The sequence below is a fragment of the Spodoptera frugiperda genome, chromosome 29, assembly GCF_023101765.2.
Source record: "Spodoptera frugiperda isolate SF20-4 chromosome 29, AGI-APGP_CSIRO_Sfru_2.0, whole genome shotgun sequence".
NCBI lineage: Eukaryota > Metazoa > Arthropoda > Insecta > Lepidoptera > Noctuidae > Spodoptera > Spodoptera frugiperda.
In genome coordinates this window covers 3,072,638-3,091,150 of record NC_064240.1, presented here as the reverse complement: position 1 = coordinate 3,091,150, position 18,513 = coordinate 3,072,638, and the positions used below count along the sequence as shown (strand labels likewise).

The following is an 18,513-nucleotide window of genomic DNA, read 5'->3' as shown; positions in this document are numbered from 1 at the left end:
TGAAACTAGTGCAGATCTTAAAATATAAACCCGACCAAGTATTAAATGCTTATACTTTATTTCTTTACAGAAGCCGAATAGTCAAGCAAAGTTAGAAGATGTTCCTAAAGTAGCGAAAGAAAACACAGTGATCGTCACAAATGCCGAAGGCAAATCCCCCAAACATGTTATACTTTCCAAACACAAAGGTAAAGTCAAGAAACGAAAGTCCAAAATGAAGAAAGAAATCATAGACTACAGCTCCATGCAGAAACACCCCTCCTCGCCAATCAAAGACACCGAAGCTTTGAGTAAGGTGCAAAGATGGCTGCTAAGTTCACCGCAGCCCACTGCCATACCTAAATCCAAATCTATACCTCTAGGTCTCACTGAGAGAACACACCGACAAGTACAGAAGGGTTCGAGGAAAACCAGACCGTCCAAGAGCGCCACCAACTTGTTGTCCGGCGAGAAAGCAAGGCTGCAAGTCGTGTTCAAACCTCCATTTAGGTTCAGTGTGAAAATATGTAAGAGTGATAAAACAAAAGTCGTCCTAGACAAATCGTCGAAGCCCGACGTGGACAGGAAACGACACGAAGTGGTGCCACAACAAGCTCCTGCAGACGTCGCGAAGGCCAGTCCATCCAGTAAAGCACCCAAACCTTCTAACTCCATGAGAATTGCAGACACCGCTGCAACTGCTAGTGCTCCAAAGTTAGAAAAGTTACAAAGTCAAGAAAACAAAACCCATGATTATGCTAATTTACTACCTCGAAGTGCCAGTGACTGTAAGCTAACGAAAAAAATACCAGATGTCAAAGTTAATAATGGACATAAAAAGAGTAATTCCGTAGGCCAAAAGAAAGAAACCACTGAAAGCCGCCAGAATCTTATAACACAAGAAGATGGCGAAAACGCTCACGTTTATGAAAATGTGATGTTGACACAAGACGCTTTCGTTCCTAAGAGTTGCAGCATGCCGCGGCGACAAAACAGTGCCGGTGTTGGTATAGCTCGACAAAGCAGCTATGGCCATTTACCTAGAGCTCAAATCCGCCCACATAGACATAGTACAAACAATTTAAGCAGATCCAGAAACAGCAGCACTTCTGAGCTGGAACACTTCTACAACGTTATCGAATCGCTACGACGAAACAACGCCAACGATGCGAACACGTGTAATACGAATACAAGTAGTTCATCGGGAAGTAGCCGACACGACAGCGCGCTACTCAAACACAGTTCGAATTCTAGACACGGAGGAAGCAAAACTTCACGTCAGAACAGTCTAGTCGATAAGCCAGCGCGGTCCAGTCCGACTGAGTCTTCAAAACTTAAGAGACAGCTTAGTGAAGCTGAGTTGGCCAAATCACACGGTGACAGTGGCCTGAGGGGCTTCCAGCTGGTCGTGGGGAAAGATAAGTTAAAACGACAGTTAAGTGATAATGAATTGTGTAAATCTCGAGTGCAGTTGGCGATGCCGATGTCGGCTGGGGCGGAGCCGCGGCAGGCGTTCTGCTGGAACAAGCGAGCCAGCCTCGACTGCGAGGCGTCGCTGCCGGCCGGGCCCCGCGTCTCCAACTCTAGGAATAAGAAACGAACGACATACACATTCGGTGAACTGAAAAACACCGTGCCTAACGCGACGGACACATCGCCCCCCGAAGACGTCCACATCTCCCCCGAGGAGTTTTTAAAGATAATTGATAATTAAGTATTACTGGGGACTCATAAGCGTATTGTAACCATAAGTGGTTATTTAAAATATGAACAAACAGTTAACGTGTATATTAGATACCTATTCGCAAGATGTACTATTGTCGGCTGGTGTAAATATTGTAATTTGCTTTTAATATTAGTACTAATGTAACCTGCCACTGAAACAGACCATTGCTCAGTTTGTCTCCGTCACCGTACATAAACACACAATAGGTACAATAATAAGTACACACGTAAATAATAATACTCTTCAGAACAACAAGTACATTTAAGTTAATATTTAGGGACAGTATTTAATACGCCATTTGATCTTTATTTCTAACTTTTATAATTTTGTCTATGTATACGTAAATATGGCGTAGTAGTACTTACAACTGGCAATGATCTAGTTTCACTGAACGATCTCTATAAAATGAATCTCTATTTTTTCTACATGCTATGTATTGTACAAATTTACTCAAACCTATGTAAAGTGTTCATATAAGATTATTTAATTACTTTACATAATTTCTTTTATTATTATTTTATATCTACCTACTTGTGTACAAATTTTATTTTTTTTCAATTTGATTCCATTTATATAGCTGTCAATTAGCAAGTCAATCTGTCAACTTTATAGTTATACTTATTAAGGAAATTTGCCTGTACCCATACCATATTGTTAATCAAGGATACAAATTAATTATAATTTATTAATCAAGGCTGACATAGGGTTCTATTTGCTATACTATTCGAAATTGCATCTGTGAACAAAAAATACATAGTAAATGAAAAATATTACTTTAAATTACTCGTATAACTACATATATATCGCCTTTTTTATTTTCTTCACCTGAACGTGATAGAATCCTATGAAAACCTGTTGTATAAAACAATAAAACGAACGTAAAATGATTTAATTAATAAAAATATTTTTCTATACGTATTGGATTTAGTGGAACTAATTACTAACAGACTCGTACGTAAGCGAACTCATGGCTGTAACTTTCTTTACACTTTTTGTTCTGCAATATCTGGGATGGAATGTAATTTTGTTAATTCATGTATTAGTATGACAATATTGTAGTGCATAATGTAAGTAATTAATAACTCTTTGAAATATTGTAATAATTGTATAATGCTGTCTAGTTGTTAGGTACAAAATTGATTTTTTTAAGTTCCCGCCTAAATTAGGTGTTGTGATAAATTAATTTTGTCTATGATTATTTTATCCAAAGAATGTTGCACGTGTTAAATAATATTAGGATGAAATAATAGGTCTGAATATTGCCATATTATTTAACCGAAACTTTATCATAAATAGTTGCAAAAATTAGTGAAACAACATTTGTTTGAAAAGAGAGATTATGAAGACTTCTTTTCTATCACCTGATTTGTATTCACTGTTTTATTGCAATTCAATAATATGTTGAGCTATTAAAGTTTCACTTTACACATTACAACGACTTATCAGGTAGATTCCATATCTGACCCAGCAAAACCCTTATTATGTTGATAAAGACATGTACTTTATTATATTTGGTGCAGAAAAAGTGCATGGATCTTGTATATATGATAGCTGGTTTTATTTCTATCTCAGATATTAATCAAAATGTGTTCCAGTATTTTCGTGAGTCGTGCGAAAGCTTTGCGGCTGTGGCACAGCGTTTATGAGCTTCGACGTAGGGAGGTAAGGGTAAAACGTAAAAGCTATTGTATTGTATAGGAACTGATTTCTAAGAAGATCCTAAGGTATTGGAAATGTTACAAATTTGTATTTTATAAAAATACTTATGTGGATAATGTGAAGATAGGATAAGCAACTGGCCACATCTGCTGGGTTATTACCTGAAGCTTACGCCTATATATTCGCAGTTATCCATGCCTATATAAGAATCTATTCGTCTTGAGTGAGTTTGTTTTATCTTGTCTAAGTCTATTAACTCTTCCTTAGTAAAAAGTTCGATTTAAGTACATGTTAATTGTGAATTTGATATTATATAATTAAATGTGACTAGAATCTATACTTCTATTTAATGGTTTTATAGTTGGTAAACTTCCCATAATGACAAATTGTATTCTAATTAACTATCTTTACGTTACTTATAATACAGAACTTTGTGATGTTATCTGATATTTACGCATCTGACTACAATCTCACTGTATTTGTTCCAAGTGCCTTATGAACAAATCATTACATTCCTAATTACATTCCAAATTTCAAACCTATTCTAAGTTTTTATTTGTTTTTCCAGTGTGTTATGGTGATTGTTTTATAATTTAACTACTTTAATAATTATAATGACCTGATTGTAACAAAAGTGGCAAAGTTGTAATAAGAATCATAATACCTAATACCTACAATTAAAATTGTTTGAGTACTTAATTAGTCTGTGATGTACCTACGTTTATTACAATCTATCTTATCTTATCTTATCTTATCTCTGACTGTACCTAAGTTATTATATTGCAAACTATTAATTTAGGATAACTTCTTATTTACCGTGAACATTATTTAAATTATCCATTATGAATACAAATTTGTAATAAATTCATTTTCTAACATTTTACTATTTTTTTCTGCATTTTTAATGGATTAAAAAGACTCCAACAATACAACTGTTTATTATTTAGTTAGGTACCTGATACATTTTAAAGTTAATCCTTACTTTATTCTGCCTAATTTAATAGACAACGACGAAATTTTTTAATTTTCAAATCTGAAATTAGAACCTCTTTTTCTACAGGCATTTATTTAAGTTCTATATTCATTTTTAAAAACTTAGCAATTATTTTTTCAGCTGTCTTTTGTTTAACCTATCAAAAACTTGTCATTTTTCATCAAAAAGATATTTTGATGATTTTCTATGAGTGTAATTCAAAGCGTATAGGTGTTATTAGAAATGGCTCCAATACGATATAGTCTCCACTATGAAGATTATTCCGAACATCTAATGTCGAGATTTGGTATTTTGTTGCAAATGCAATCGTTAGTCGATATGACATTAATGTGCAGCTCTCATACTTTGCGCGTGCATAAAGCTGTACTTGCTGCAAGCAGTGCTTATTTTCAGGTATAAAAATTTGCTTTATAATTAATTACTTTATGTGCTACCATTTTCTTTTATTAATTTACTGTCTCCAGAATCCAAATTGCCGCCAAAGTGACAAGAAAAAAAAATACATTTAATATTTAAATATCTCTCAATATTTTAGGAGGTGTTGCAAAAGCAAACAGGAGAACCTTTAATTATATTAAAAATGCGCTTCAGTGTTTTAAAATGTTTAGTAGAATTCATGTATTGTGGAAAAACTCAATGCCTTGAAGAGAACTTAGATGAACTGGTATCAGCAGCACAGTTTTTAAAGATTAAAGGTCTTTCGAAAGTCACTAAAGAAGGTCTGGGCATTGCTAATAACAGTAAGTACTTAATTGCATTAACGGAATCTATTCAATTAAATAAATAAATGGGTTAGGGACTAAAACAAACTGATTGAAGCTCTTAGAACAAGTAGCTAATTTTTATTTTTTCTAACAGAATGATAGGTGGAAATCTTCCTTAAATATCTTAGTGTTAGTTGCTATATTGTAATTGGTAGGTAGGTAATTAAGTAGTGGTAAATAAGTATGTGTTAATTGATAATGTACGTAAATAACACTTCCTTGCATAATTTTAGGTGAAATGCCAGTCTTCACACCGCCTGTGGTGATAAACAGACCTCCACAATCGCTTATTGATTTACATTCTCAGGTACTACATATACTTGATTATTCCTTAGTTTATTTCTAATTTTCTTTTTCCTGCGGTAAAAAAGTAGGTCACATCCGTGCCCATATCCTTTTCCGTAGGTACTCTCAACCATACCTACCTAGACTAGATAATTGCGAAATTTCATGCTTTATCTACTTTCGCATTTACTTTTAATTAAGTATGTAACACCTAGTAGGTATTTGTTGGGATCTGGGCACCTATTGATAGACCTACATGCCCAGCAAGGGCAATGTTTCGCTTGACCATCTAGATGTCTTATACTTAGCACATAATGTGACCAAAAATATTTTTTAATAAAATCGATATAATAGGAGAGCGACAATAAGACGCAGCAGCCGTCCCAGCTCGCCCCAGCAACCAGCACCGGCCAGCCAGTCGACAATCTCGTTAGAATGAATAAGGTTTGTTCAATAAATACAATTCTACAAACAAAAAGTGCATATCTTATGATCACAATCTTGAAGTCACTGGGGGATTCCTATATTCAGGGTCTTGTTGTGGTTGAAATGATGAGATAATGATACCCCGTATCAATATCACTTCAGTCAAATCCATTCAGTAGTTTCAGCGTAATTGATGGACAAACATCCAAACAAACAAACTTTCACATTTATGAGGTAGTGCGATTTATTTGAGATCGTAGTTAACATCTGCCTACACCATTCCAGGACATGGTAGTCCGCATTCCCTTTGACATTGAAAATGGTGGGAGCACTACCACAGTGGACTATCCGGACGCGCCCAGAGCTATCAAACCGCGGCGTGGCAGGCCCAGTGTCAGAGTAAGTATACCACCATAAAAACATGAACGGTCTTGTAACACAGTCGGTTAAACATGAGATTTATAACACACACGTTCGTATTTTTACCAACGTTGTTAGTGTTAGGGGTTCTTTATGCCACCCTAAGCTCTGTTAGTGATCCGGAGCTGTGGACTACCTAGCGGGTTTACCGGGGCTCCGGTTCGAAAAGTAGGAGTAGGAACGGGGTGGTTTTTAGTCAGTAAGTGTCTGACACTCCCTCCAGGGCGAGAAAAGTCATTGGATGATTTTCCCCCTCAAAAAAAAAAGCCCTGTTAGTAGATATGTGAACAGATTGTAGGTATGTGAGTAGGTATGTATCAAAATCTCATTGAATATACCTAGGTAGTTCAACAATTTTTCTTCTAAGAGTGTTTAGAAAAAAATGTTGTTATGTTAAAAGTATTCTATATGCTGTATTTTCCACATCCAGAGACCAGGAGCCTGGGAGGGAACTGGCTCTCTAGGCCGAGCAGCTGAGCGGGCACTTCTACGGCGAGAGCAAGACTCCCGCAAGGCAATTCACCAGCTGAAACACTTGCAAACTAGACATATGCAGGTATTGAAAACTGGTTAAAACTTACGTAGGTACTCTAAACATCACCCATTTATTTAAAGATAATATATTTCGTTCAGTAAGTTGAGTATGTAATAATAATTATTGACATTCACATTTTGATTGTTTAGGACTACATGGACAGAGTGACACTCTCTCAAGCCGTCAACAGCATCTGTGGCCCAGAGACCTCCACCAATTACATGAACATTGACAACGACCTCATGTACATGGACCAGACCGTTTCGTCCAACGTCCTCGATCCCACCATCTCATATAACAAAGAGCACTCCATAGGAAATGAAACCATCACAAGTTATTCTAACAATAACCCCATTAGCTCAGCTGAATCGTCCACGACTGGCATTAGTACGGCCATGTCACAATATGTTAACGCCTTGAAAAACGCCGGCTTGCCTACCGATCTGCCAATTCTCTTTGAGTCTGGTGATGGCTCCTACATAAACGTGAATGAACAAGTACTACTTGACATGGTACAAAGCAGTGAAATACAATACGAAGTTATAGAACAACCCAATATTATTGAAAAAGTAGCTGATCCCAGTGAAATTAAGAGCATAGATGATCTATCCAAATCTATAGAGAGAGGAGAAATGCTACTTGGCAACAAAGGTTACGGCTCAAACTCTGATTACGATAAGGATTCGTCCCAGTATAATCGCACCGAGGATACCATTAATAGTCTCAACGCTATACTACCCGATAACTTGGAATCCTTTGAAGAACAACAAAACTACGTGGTGCTGGACCCACGCCTACAAGAAAATAATAATTCTATAGACCATGTGAATGCACATGATTTCTCCTGCATCGATGGCGATATGCAATTTTTCACAAAGTCTATGAGCGATGATGTAAAGAAATATTACGAAGACCAGCAGCTACACGACGCAAGAGTCATTGAACAACTATGTCCAGCCAGTACTTCCTTAGATACGAACTTCAGTATTTCATTGCTTGATACCAAAACTTCACATTTGAGTTCAAACTTAAGTCAACAGTATAATCCTCTTAACCCAGAAGATCTGAGAAGGAACGAAGACTGTTACGATTTCGGACTACAACTTCCACAAAGTGCAGTTTTTAAAGAAGATGCACTCGATTGTCTTATGTCGACACCGAAGCGTAATGACGATGACCAAAATAACTACGAAGACAGCGCACAACTCGATCAACGAGCTCAAGAGAGAGATGAAATAATAAAAGATTTAATGAACATTGAAAACAAAATGAACATGGCACAAAAACATAATTCTTCTAAAGATGATCAAGATAATTTAAATTCCAATCCAGATTCTAACGTTCAGGATTTCAACGTAAACACCCTGAATGTGTCTAATGTATTTGACAATGACTCTGACAACATGAAAGATTTAAATACTTCAAAGAACAGTAATGGAGATATATCAGCAACAATAACGTCGAGTGGGTTGCAATGGGATAATTTAGACATTAGTAAGAAGACGCACGAAGATAATGAGGATACTGTACGTAACGAGCATAGAGCGAGCAATGAAAGTCAAATTGATACGATGGCATCAGAGTCCCGGTATCAAGAATCTGTGATAGATCTCACCGGCCCAGTAAACGTCGAAAGTGGGCAATGGACAGATATGATTAATGAAAACGATGATCTTAATAAGGAAAATGAACAACCCAATGCAAATGATGACAAAATAAGTCCCACGTTAGAGAATAATATACCGTACGCAGTGGGACTGCTTCCTCTAAAACAGGTGCAACCAACGGAAGAGGGGAGTTTATTGAAGAGGAAAAACTCTATTGATGTTGATTTACTAGATAATGTAGATGCCAAGTGTTTAAAACGTAAGGTAAAATACAAGAAATTGTGACAAAATGTAAAATTGTAATGTATTGTAATGTTAATTAAACAGTTAAATCCTACTCATACTTAGTTTTTGTATTATCCTTACGTAAATGTACTTAATAATACTAAGCAGAAGTTTGTTTGAACGCAAGAATCGCCGAACCACTGGTTCGAATTAAATAATTATTGTATGGTGGATAGTCCGTCCATTTATAAACGAAGGTTATAAGGGTTAAAAACATCACAACACAATCAATAGCAGCCAAGCAGTGGGTGAAAACTCGCCCCTAAAACCCCGCTCCCGAGTAGCTACTAGCTAGTAAGTCATCAAAATATTTTTTAGGTTAATGGGCCCATTCCGCGAAATAATCGGGGAACTCCACACAAAGGGGAGCCCAGGGACCTCTGAGGCCGGAACCTCTAAATTATTTGCAATGCAACTCAAAAATATATTGTTCAGAATTACTAGGACTAGCAAGAAGTATGATGGTATGTTTAAGTGTGGGTAGGAAATATTGTAGACATTCGAGTTTATGATAATGTACCAGTCTGCGGTAGCTGGGTAACCGGCTGCCGCGCAACGTGTAGCAGGTTCGAGCAGAACAATTGAACAGAGCAACTCTATGTATGAACCACAAATTGTTGTTTCGGGTCTGGTTGTGGTGTGTATATAATACAAGCTACTTCCGCGCGGTTTCACCCGCTCTGCTCGGCTCCTATTGGTCATAGCGTGATGTTTTATAGCCTATAGCCTTCTTCGATAAATGCACTATCTAACACAAAAATTATTATCCAAAACGGACCAGTAGTTCCGGAGATTAGCGCGTTCAAACAAACAAACAAACTCTTCAGCTTTATAATATTAGTATAGATATAATATTAGTATAGATTGTCAGTAATTGCATCCACGATACAGGAGAAAATCCTAGTGTGGATCTTATACAGGAGAAAATTCGTATAAGAAAAACACAAAAATTTCATAAAATTTTTACTGGAAACAGATACATATTACAATGATATTTTTAACATTTATAAGGCATTTCATATCTTTACATCTAGTACACTACAACAAGAATCGGAAATATTGATTCACTCAGCAGGCAAACGTTAGGCGGGTACGGTAGTGTACTACTTATGTCAATCGTAATAAGTAGTCTTTATGACGTCATAATATCTTACTTTTTAATATTAAACACAAAATATGAACCAAATTATTACAGTTCCATAATGCATTGAAATTATCGTGAATCAGTCACTGTCAATTGTAATTAATAGCCATATAAAAATAATACCTTTTAGTTCACTAAAAAATTAAAATAAATGTTTAAAACATATTTGAACACTTGTATAAATATAAAAATAAAGTTTATATAAAAAAATAAATCAGATCAATGATATAATGGCTCGGATTGGTGGTAGCTACGTTGTAGATAGCTGATACAAATTACAAAATATTATCCTTAATCTATCCTATCTGATATGGACCTAACATTAAAGAACTTTATATAAAAATTCTGCTTAATTAAAATCTTATATTAAAATGTCATAAATTACTTATTGTCAATAAAACAATTGACAGGTAATCATGTAATATAAAAATAGCAGAATATACATATTAAGAGACAAATGTAAAACTACTTTAACAGTTTAGTTACTGTTATGACTTATCACCTATTATCAACACATTTGCCTGTTTTTAACAGAAAAGCCGCCAGAAAAGTCGCTGTCGTTTTGTGCTATTCGAGATAAATATTGAGATTGCGGTTGGAATTGAAACAAACACATAAATTTATGTACGCACAAGACACAAATAAATCTAACTTAGAAGTCCTAAATACATACATAGTTACTAAGTATAGTTTTTAAACCAAATAAAATTATAAATGTAATATCATTAGAGTTCCGATTTTGAACGAAAGTAATGGCCGGATACATATCACAACCGAATATCAGATAACAAAAAAAAAAGGAATGCTTCAGCATTGATAAAAAGAAATACATAATTATTTTATAGTACTGCCTTAGCTGCCAACATAACTGTAAAGCTGCCATCACGAAATTACCCATTTAAGAGAGAGAAATAAAAGAATAGAAGTGAGTAACACTACAGTTTGTACATGTAGATTTTGGGCGGAGCTTCGTGCCGAGTAACTGTAGGCGTCGGTGTGGTAGTCTCCCATTTGGAAGGTGATAGCTGGCGAAGACATTCTGCCGTCACCACCATTCGAGTACGCGAGGACACGCAAGTTGTAGGACTTGCCTGGCGTGAGATTCGTAACGTAGGCCTCCAGCTTATGCTCCACGAGGACTATTGTGTCATTGGCTGTGCTCATATCTTGATCTATCTCCCACACTCTCACCTGTGAAATAATAAATCACATTATAATATCTGACTTTAAGGGATCTCAAGACAATTTAGTATATTATAATGTTTAAACTACTTTTACCTGTGATACAGGGTTTTCCTAGTACAGGCATCTAACTTTATAAGGTCTACATCGCTTATTAAGATATATTTGGTATTTGGCTCTTTTATGTCATTATTAAATAAAGATTATTTATCGTATAAACAAAAATTCAATTTTAAAATTTTTGTGAAATCAATATATTAGAAGCAATAAAGATTTGATTTACGGCGTGTGTGAAACAAAAAGTACACGTGCCTAATAATACATAATATATGTTGTATGTAATTAGTGTGAGTACCTTATATCCGAGCAGAGGTTCTTCCTCATCAGTAGGCTGCACGTATCGCCACACGACGCGGACGGTCGTCGGATTGTACGCCCATACATTGACGGACGCTGGCGGCTTCTGTGGCGCCTTACGGAACGTTCGCTCCAAGTACCTCTCGCTCTCCGGTCCCTCGCCCGCAGAGTTGAACGCCATTACCTATAAACAGAACATACAATTTTTCTAGTATTTCATCTTATTATAATTGTGGTAGTGGTTTTTAGTTTTAACTAATAAACATTTAGTTACCTTTACAAAGTAATAAGTATCGGGTTGCAGTCCCACGATAAGAGCCCAGTTGCGCGTCGTTCTGGACAAGTAGTAAATACATTCTTCTTCCTTGTTCGCCTGCTTCCAGTACTTGAGACGATGACCGATCAGCTTGCCGCGCAGTCTCTCTCGAGACTGGTCGATGGGGTTCCATGTCACATTCAAAGACGTAGAGTTGAATGACCTCGCGTACACCATCTGTGGAGCGACCTGTGGCATGTCTTCTGCGGAGTATATTGTCACCACTTGGCTCTCTGGACCTGCGCCGATGTCGTTAAAAGCTTGCACTTTGACATCATACGGAGTGTAGAAATAAGTTGTCGATATGTGAACCACGTAAGTCCCGATATTGCCATACTTCTTAAGAGACAACGACTGGAATTCCACCTCCGTACCATTGCGGCGCCAGAATATCTTGTAATAAATTCCAGGTCCATTCTGTAGAGACGATGGTAACGGATTCCATGTAATAGTGAGGTCACCGGTTTTGCCACCGCCGCCTCCCACGTTAGCGGGCGCTTCGTACGGCTTATCGGCAGGAGTAGAGAATTGTGGGCTAGGCGCTGAAGGCTTTCCAGGACCCAATTGGTTTACGGCTTGTACTCTAAACTCATAAATTGCCCACGGCATTAGTGTCGTCACTATCGTCGCACGTTTACGTCCATTGTATCGGTCAATTTCTATAACGTTGGCGACGTTTTCACTGATCACATACCATGTCGCATTCCAGTGTGTGCGACCAGTGACCATGTAACTAAGGATTGGACGACCATTAGAATTGCTGTCCGTCCATTCCAGTGTAACAGAAGATCGTTGGATATTGAGGGTCTGCAAACCACCGGGAGGTCCCGGTGGTCCTTCTATACGCAGCTGGGTGTGGGAAGATATCCGTCCAATAGCTGACTTTACCACACACTCGTAGTCTCCGACATCAGATAAACTGACGTTTAGGATAGTCAGTTCTCCTCCATCGATTTTTATCCTTTTATCAGCATACAGATCTGCGGCTTCCTTCATACGAATGCCGTTGTGATTCCAGAGATACGCTGTATCTAACATCGGATCTATTTCAGCGCTACAATGTAAGAAGACCACTTGATTAACTTGTGTTGTGATTCTAGGAGGAAGTCTTTCAAGGAAGCGTGGAGCGCGCAGTACTATTAGCCGTCCTCTACTTTCATCAGTTCCATATTGGTTTTTAGCCACGCAAGTATAAACGCCTTCGTCATCTCTAGATAGCTGTCGAATTATAAGGTTTCCAGATTCAGCAATAAATCTCTTGCCTCCAGCACCGATTACGATATTATCTTTTTTCCAAGTAAATGTGGGTTTAGGAGCAGCCTCAGGGTTACATTTTAACGTAACATTACCGCCCTCAGAACCGTAGGTTTCAGACTCAAGTGGGCGCTTCTTAAACGACGGTTTTAATGACAATACGCGTAACTGTCCTGTGGAATAACTGGCTTTCAGCTGGTTTTTGGCTTCACATTGATACATTCCTGGATCTCTAGTTGGGTCTAAATATTTAATAATTAATACATTATCTTGAATTACGTATCGATCTCTATCATCAGGCTCGAGAGTATCCATTGTCAATTTCTGCCCATTTTTCCACCAAGTATAGTTCACATCTGGAATACCGAATGCCTCACAATTCCAATGTAATTCACCTTTATTGTCCATATGCTTATCTGCTAGGGGAATAGTAAAGTTAGGTTTAGCTTGGACCTTCAGGAAGACACTGTTAGATATATGTGCCCGGTCATTCTTAACATCACAAATGTATTCTCCTTCATCTTCTACTCCAACATTGGGTATTGTCAGGACACGGTCATAATTACTCAGACGTGCCCTCTTTGGCATATTGCCATTCCTCCTGGTCCAGTTGTAAGAAGGAACTGGATAACCAAAAGAGACACATTCTAAGCGGACTTCCTGTCCCACTACTGGTGCTTCAGGGAACACTTTCGGGAAATTATTGGGGAATTTAAGATGCTGATAATCAGAATGGGGATAAACATACAATGGGAAGAAAGGTCCATTGCGGCCTGCATCAGACACCTTACTCATGACATTACAACTGTAGTTACCCCTGTCAATGGTCTCTAAGGCAGAGAAGTAGAGTCCACCATCATAAGACACAAAGACTCGCTTGTCTTCTTCCACAAGATTAGGGAAATAGTTACGGGCCCATAAGAAGTTCACTGCAGGATAATAGGATGGTGGATCACAGTACATCACTTTACCCCAGTATTGATTACCACTTTCAACAGATCTCTTTTGATTAAACTCTCTAATAAAACCAAAAGATAAGCGCACTGACTCTGACCGGATAGTACCAAATTTATTGGAAGCTGTGCAGTGATATCTCGCATTGTCTTTATCAGTGTCAGGAGTGTAAATCATGAGTGTTCCACCACTGAGCACAAATCTGGTATCAACTAATGGATCAATCTCAGTATAGACAGGGTTGTCTACTTGATATTCTTCCCTGTACCATTTGTAGACAGGTGCGGGGTACCCACCAGCAATACAGGTCAACTGAACATGGTAGTTCCTCATAGGATCATATATGGTATCAACTGGCTCCTTTATAAAGTAAGGCCCTCTAGGAATCCTCTCGGGATCATAAGTTTCTAGTCCATAAGTGAAAGATCTTTCTTCTTCAATAAGGTAATGCAGTCTCTGTGTCTGTCCTTCACAAATGAAATGATAGTACTGTGTGCCCTCAACAGGGGACAGTCCCCAGCGACCATCCTGGTGTGAGAATTTGTACACTAAGTAGTCACGAGGCAGTATGTTATAACTTGTGTATATTTGTGAATGATCATTGAAAAATGCATTCTCTAATCCAGTCAATTGTGAACCATCAGCATCATTAGACCAATACCCTGGGGACTGTTGATGAGCACCAATGTACCATGAACCCTTCTGTGGGTCTAATCTCATTAGATTTGTGATAATAAAACCATGCTCTTCAGGGCTATTGACCGACGCCAGGTCGGCTTCATATGCTAAACAAATTTTACGGGCCTCATTTCGTGGGCGGTCCGGTGATTTAGTGAAACGGTAACATGACTCCCGGAACCTGATCCAATTAGGCGGACACCTATATCTCTCCTCGTAGTCCAAACCGGCGTAATACGTCGCCGTGTTTTGAGGGTCAACCTCGTTATCATTGTTACCGTAATTATCAGAGTTAAAATTGTCTTGATAAAACGAACTCTGGCCCGAATTGTAATCGTTACCGTTCACAGGAAAGCTGCCATAGGGTACCTGAGAGTTTGGACGATATAGACTTCCATTTTGGTTGTTATCCTGGTAAGGTTGTTGAGGATAGTTTGGATTAAACGTACCAATAGAATCGGGACCCTGACTCCTCGCCGTACTCGTCAGAGCGAGTATTAACAAAACACACTTCATTTTCTATGAAACAATGAAAAATTTAATATCATTATTTTCATGTCACCAACCGAAATTAGTATTGTCTTATTGGACACGTGTTTTGCAGACTTTATTTATCACAGTTTCATTTTAAAATTCGTTTCTTATTTGAAAATAGCTTGATGATGACAAACACTCAAAACGAAGCCTCGCCCAAGTCAGACTCGGATTTTCATTCAACGGAAAGCATTCATTCAAGTTTAGTGATGTGCCACTGTCAAAAGTGACGTTTTTAACATTTATGGTCTTGCAACACTGAAAATAAAGCTTAGAATACACTTGAAACATACTATTGTCTTTGGGTACATTTACAGTATCGATTTGCTTGTCGTAAGTTCAAGATATTTATAACGCTTTTAGAATAATTATGTTCATTTATTTATATGTTTAAAGCAAGATGTGAAGCAATACTTCAAATCTTGCTTAACTTAATAAAAAGAGGAAAAGCATAGACCTATGTCAACATTAGACGATAATATAATAACATTTGCTGGTTGAGTGGTGAAATGTGCCACTACCGAGTATCTTGAGTTAGGGCGCGTTCACATATAACGTCCGTTTTAACAGGATCCGTTTTAACGAATCCGTCGCTACTGGAGATAGTATTCACACAGCATTTATAGGATCCTTTTTAACGGATCCGTTGCTACTGGAGGTGATTCAGGGCGAGTTCACATAGAACGTCTATTTTTACAGGATCCATTACACCCCGTGCCAAGCCTGACGCAGTTCGATCCGATAAACCGATCAGTATACTGGATCCGCTATACTGTATTATGTGTGTACTGGCTCATACAACTACATACGCTAATAACACATACGTTTTAACGGACCCGTAAAACGGATTGCTGTTATTTTGTCGAATCGGTATTTTTATTGGATACGGAATACTGTATTATATGTGTACTGGCTCATACAACTACATACGCTAATAACACATACGTTTTAACGGACCCGTAAAACGGATTGCTGTTATTTTGTCGAATCGGTATTTTTTACTGGATACGGAATACTGTATTATGTGTGTACTGGCTCATACAACTACATACGCTAATAACACACACGTTTAAACGGACCTGTAAAACGGACGTTATATGTGAATGCGCCCTTAGGGTAGTAAATTCTCATTAGGATTTTTCAGATCTTCCTGTCAGTAATAGTGATGAGTCTAGTCATGTTATCAGTGCAATAATATTACTAATAAAAGTGGGTATGCATTATAGGTTTAGTGTTATTATGTGTACGCCCACCGCTTCAGAGACAAAAGGGTGGCATTAAAAAAACTATTTATTGCTTAATCTTTATACGGTATTTAGTAGGTGAATTGGTAGTAGGGCTATATTAATGTTAATATAGCAGACCGCAGCTCCGTTGCGAGTGCAGTAGAGCGTTCAATTCATGCATATTGAATTTTAACGCCACAATGTCCGGGTACATTAACATTGTATGAATAATAATTACCGAGGGATGGGGAATTAAAAAAGTTTCATTGTTCACGGTTTTATTTTCCATGTTATCAACAAGAAATAAGAGTCAATAATTATAGTAATACTTATATTGTAGGTATAGCTAAAACAGATAAAACATTACACGATCTCGATACCATTCAGAAAAGTATACAATTCTGTATAAATCGTTAGTTACATTTACTCCAAAAATTATAATTATTTTTCATACATTTTTACGCGCGCAATTCTCCTAATAATATTTCATCACAGATTAATAATGTACTTCTTCGTTTCTTGATTTCACAAAGAAATAAATAGATAGGGCGGAACATGGCCTTGACTATTGCTTACCTACTTCGTACAGAGTCCCAAAATATTATACAGAAGTTTGTGTGCTGACTTGAATAATGTCACATGAATGTAATATCAGACTTCACCGGCATTATTTATCAGATATTTGCGCCGCTCCAAATAAGTTAAAAAATAATTTGATTGCAGTTTTATCTTATTTACATTAGGTATTAATATTTTTTTTGCGATATGCGTATTATGATTTAATAAATTTTCCTACTTTTTACAGGGTTGTATAAATATAAAAACATAACTCATTTTATAATTAAAGTAAAATATTGTACAATATTAATATTTTGGGGAGACAATATTAGCAAACATAACAAAGAACAGCCATATTATAAATAAAAATTGATAAAGAAGTTACTAGCATAATCTCAAAACATTATTTGATAACAGAATAGTTCATAGGTGATGTATCGATAACAGAGAAATAACAGTGATAGAGAACACGAGAGGAGCGCACGATAATGTTCATAGAAACTACTTGCATACGATACTGCACTTGTTCATGCGCGATGACTTAAGTACAACAGTCGCGTGCATAAGGCCATCCAACCCTGTGACTTGATACCTTCACTCCAAATAGGTAATAATATAAATCATCTACAATGTTCAAGAATAACCACGTATACTATTGCACACACAGTATAAGATTATGCTAATGCCTTAAAATTAACAGTGTGGTAACTACATGTCGTTAATTTCCTAATATTAATATAATTACACTAATCTTCTCGCCTATCTACCCCATACACCGTACACCATCGTTAAATAGCACCCATGAGAATATCGAACATTTAAAGCAACATCTATACGCATTATAACTACAACTATTTACAATATTTACACACAACTTGTTCGTTAGCATACACAACATCTCACAAGCCAGACTTTATAGTGAGACAAAAATTAATTGATTATGAAATGGCTGCCTTAAAATACACAGTCTCATAAAACGAATATGTTTATAATATTGTTCTTAAATGAGATACATGTTACATAACAATAATCAGTCAAGCTTGGTATTAAGATCTCGTTATTGAGCCGTCTCCAATCAAACGCGTGTGTTATGTGTTTATTTAAAAACAATTTTATATGTATGAACCTATGCCATGACATAATAACATGACAATTACTTTGTTTGCTACTCGTAGCAAAAATAATAAACTTGTCTACAGGATTATAGCGACTGCGTCTCATCGACAATCGCTATAGTCACAATTAAATAAAAGACGTCATTAACATTTCATCATTTTACAACAATTTCATACTTTCAAAAGCTGAACGTAAACTTAACTTGGTTAACTTAGGCCGTAAAAGAGAATTAAGTTTTATTTGATCAATGAGCGGCCTTAGAATTTATCCTAATGTCAGCTAACCAGTACAGTTTCAATCTTGAGCAGTTGCCTCAACTTGTCGGTCACCCTGACGAGGGCTACTTTAGAAGCGCGCACGTTGACTTTCTCTCCGGCGCCGAGCAGCTGGTGGCACTGCGCTCGTTCCAAAAACTCCTGTGTACGAATCTCGCGCAACAACTCTTTAGGTGATCCAGACCCACAATGGATCTGTTTCAGAAGACTATCCTTTGATTTGATCTGAAAACAAAAAA

The 18,513-nt window shown here is 37.1% G+C and overlaps 4 protein-coding genes across 7 annotated transcripts in view; 2 read left to right on the top strand and 2 right to left on the bottom strand.

Moving 5' to 3' along the window:
* Window positions 1-4,293, top strand: part of LOC118268493 (uncharacterized) — a 129,438-nt gene extending 125,145 nt beyond the window's left edge. For both annotated transcript variants that reach the window (XM_050706540.1, XM_035583015.2), the window contains exon 15: window positions 71-4,293. In XM_050706540.1, the coding sequence (XP_050562497.1) occupies window positions 71-1,693 (1,623 nt within the window). In that variant the 3' untranslated portion in view covers window positions 1,694-4,293. The remainder of the gene's footprint in view (window positions 1-70) is intronic.
* A 153-nt stretch (window positions 4,294-4,446) lies between these two features.
* LOC118268626 (probable cyclin-dependent serine/threonine-protein kinase DDB_G0292550) lies at window positions 4,447-8,732 on the top strand. Its single transcript, XM_035583181.2, has 7 exons — window positions 4,447-4,751; window positions 4,894-5,098; window positions 5,356-5,429; window positions 5,762-5,851; window positions 6,119-6,232; window positions 6,684-6,809; window positions 6,938-8,732. Exons 1-7 carry the CDS (start codon window positions 4,581-4,583, stop codon window positions 8,678-8,680), a joined length of 2,523 nt encoding a protein of 840 aa, XP_035439074.1. The 5' UTR covers window positions 4,447-4,580; the 3' UTR covers window positions 8,681-8,732.
* An 898-nt stretch (window positions 8,733-9,630) lies between these two features.
* On the bottom strand, window positions 9,631-15,280 carry LOC118268156 (contactin). The gene is made up of 3 exons (XM_035582480.2): window positions 11,638-15,280; window positions 11,362-11,547; window positions 9,631-11,015 (listed from the first exon to the last, which is right to left on the bottom strand). Exons 1-3 carry the CDS (start codon window positions 15,079-15,081, stop codon window positions 10,707-10,709), a joined length of 3,939 nt encoding a protein of 1,312 aa, XP_035438373.2. The 5' UTR covers window positions 15,082-15,280; the 3' UTR covers window positions 9,631-10,706.
* A 1,306-nt stretch (window positions 15,281-16,586) lies between these two features.
* The window catches only part of LOC118268680 (titin), a 50,193-nt gene continuing 48,266 nt past the window's right edge, over window positions 16,587-18,513 (bottom strand). For all 3 annotated transcript variants that reach the window (XM_035583259.2, XM_050706687.1, XM_035583260.2), the window contains one exon: window positions 16,587-18,499. In XM_035583259.2, the coding sequence (XP_035439152.2) occupies window positions 18,275-18,499 (225 nt within the window). In that variant the 3' untranslated portion in view covers window positions 16,587-18,274. The remainder of the gene's footprint in view (window positions 18,500-18,513) is intronic.

Bases quoted from the DNA above. Each gene is read 5' to 3' on its own strand.
- LOC118268626 (XM_035583181.2), top strand. From the start codon at position 4,581: ATGGCTCCAATACGATATAGTCTCCACTATGAAGATTATTCCGAACAT. The intron at 4,752-4,893 runs GTATAAAAATTT...TCAATATTTTAG, and splicing joins CAAGCAGTGCTTATTTTCAG to GAGGTGTTGCAAAAGCAAAC. The intron at 5,430-5,761 runs GTACTACATATA...TCGATATAATAG, and splicing joins TTATTGATTTACATTCTCAG to GAGAGCGACAATAAGACGCA.
- LOC118268156 (XM_035582480.2), bottom strand. From the start codon at position 15,081: ATGAAGTGTGTTTTGTTAATACTCGCTCTGACGAGTACGGCGAGGAGT. The intron at 11,548-11,637 runs GTAACTAAATGT...TTCTGTTTATAG, and splicing joins ATACTTATTACTTTGTAAAG to GTAATGGCGTTCAACTCTGC. The intron at 11,016-11,361 runs GTACTCACACTA...ATTATTTCACAG, and splicing joins AACCTCTGCTCGGATATAAG to GTGAGAGTGTGGGAGATAGA.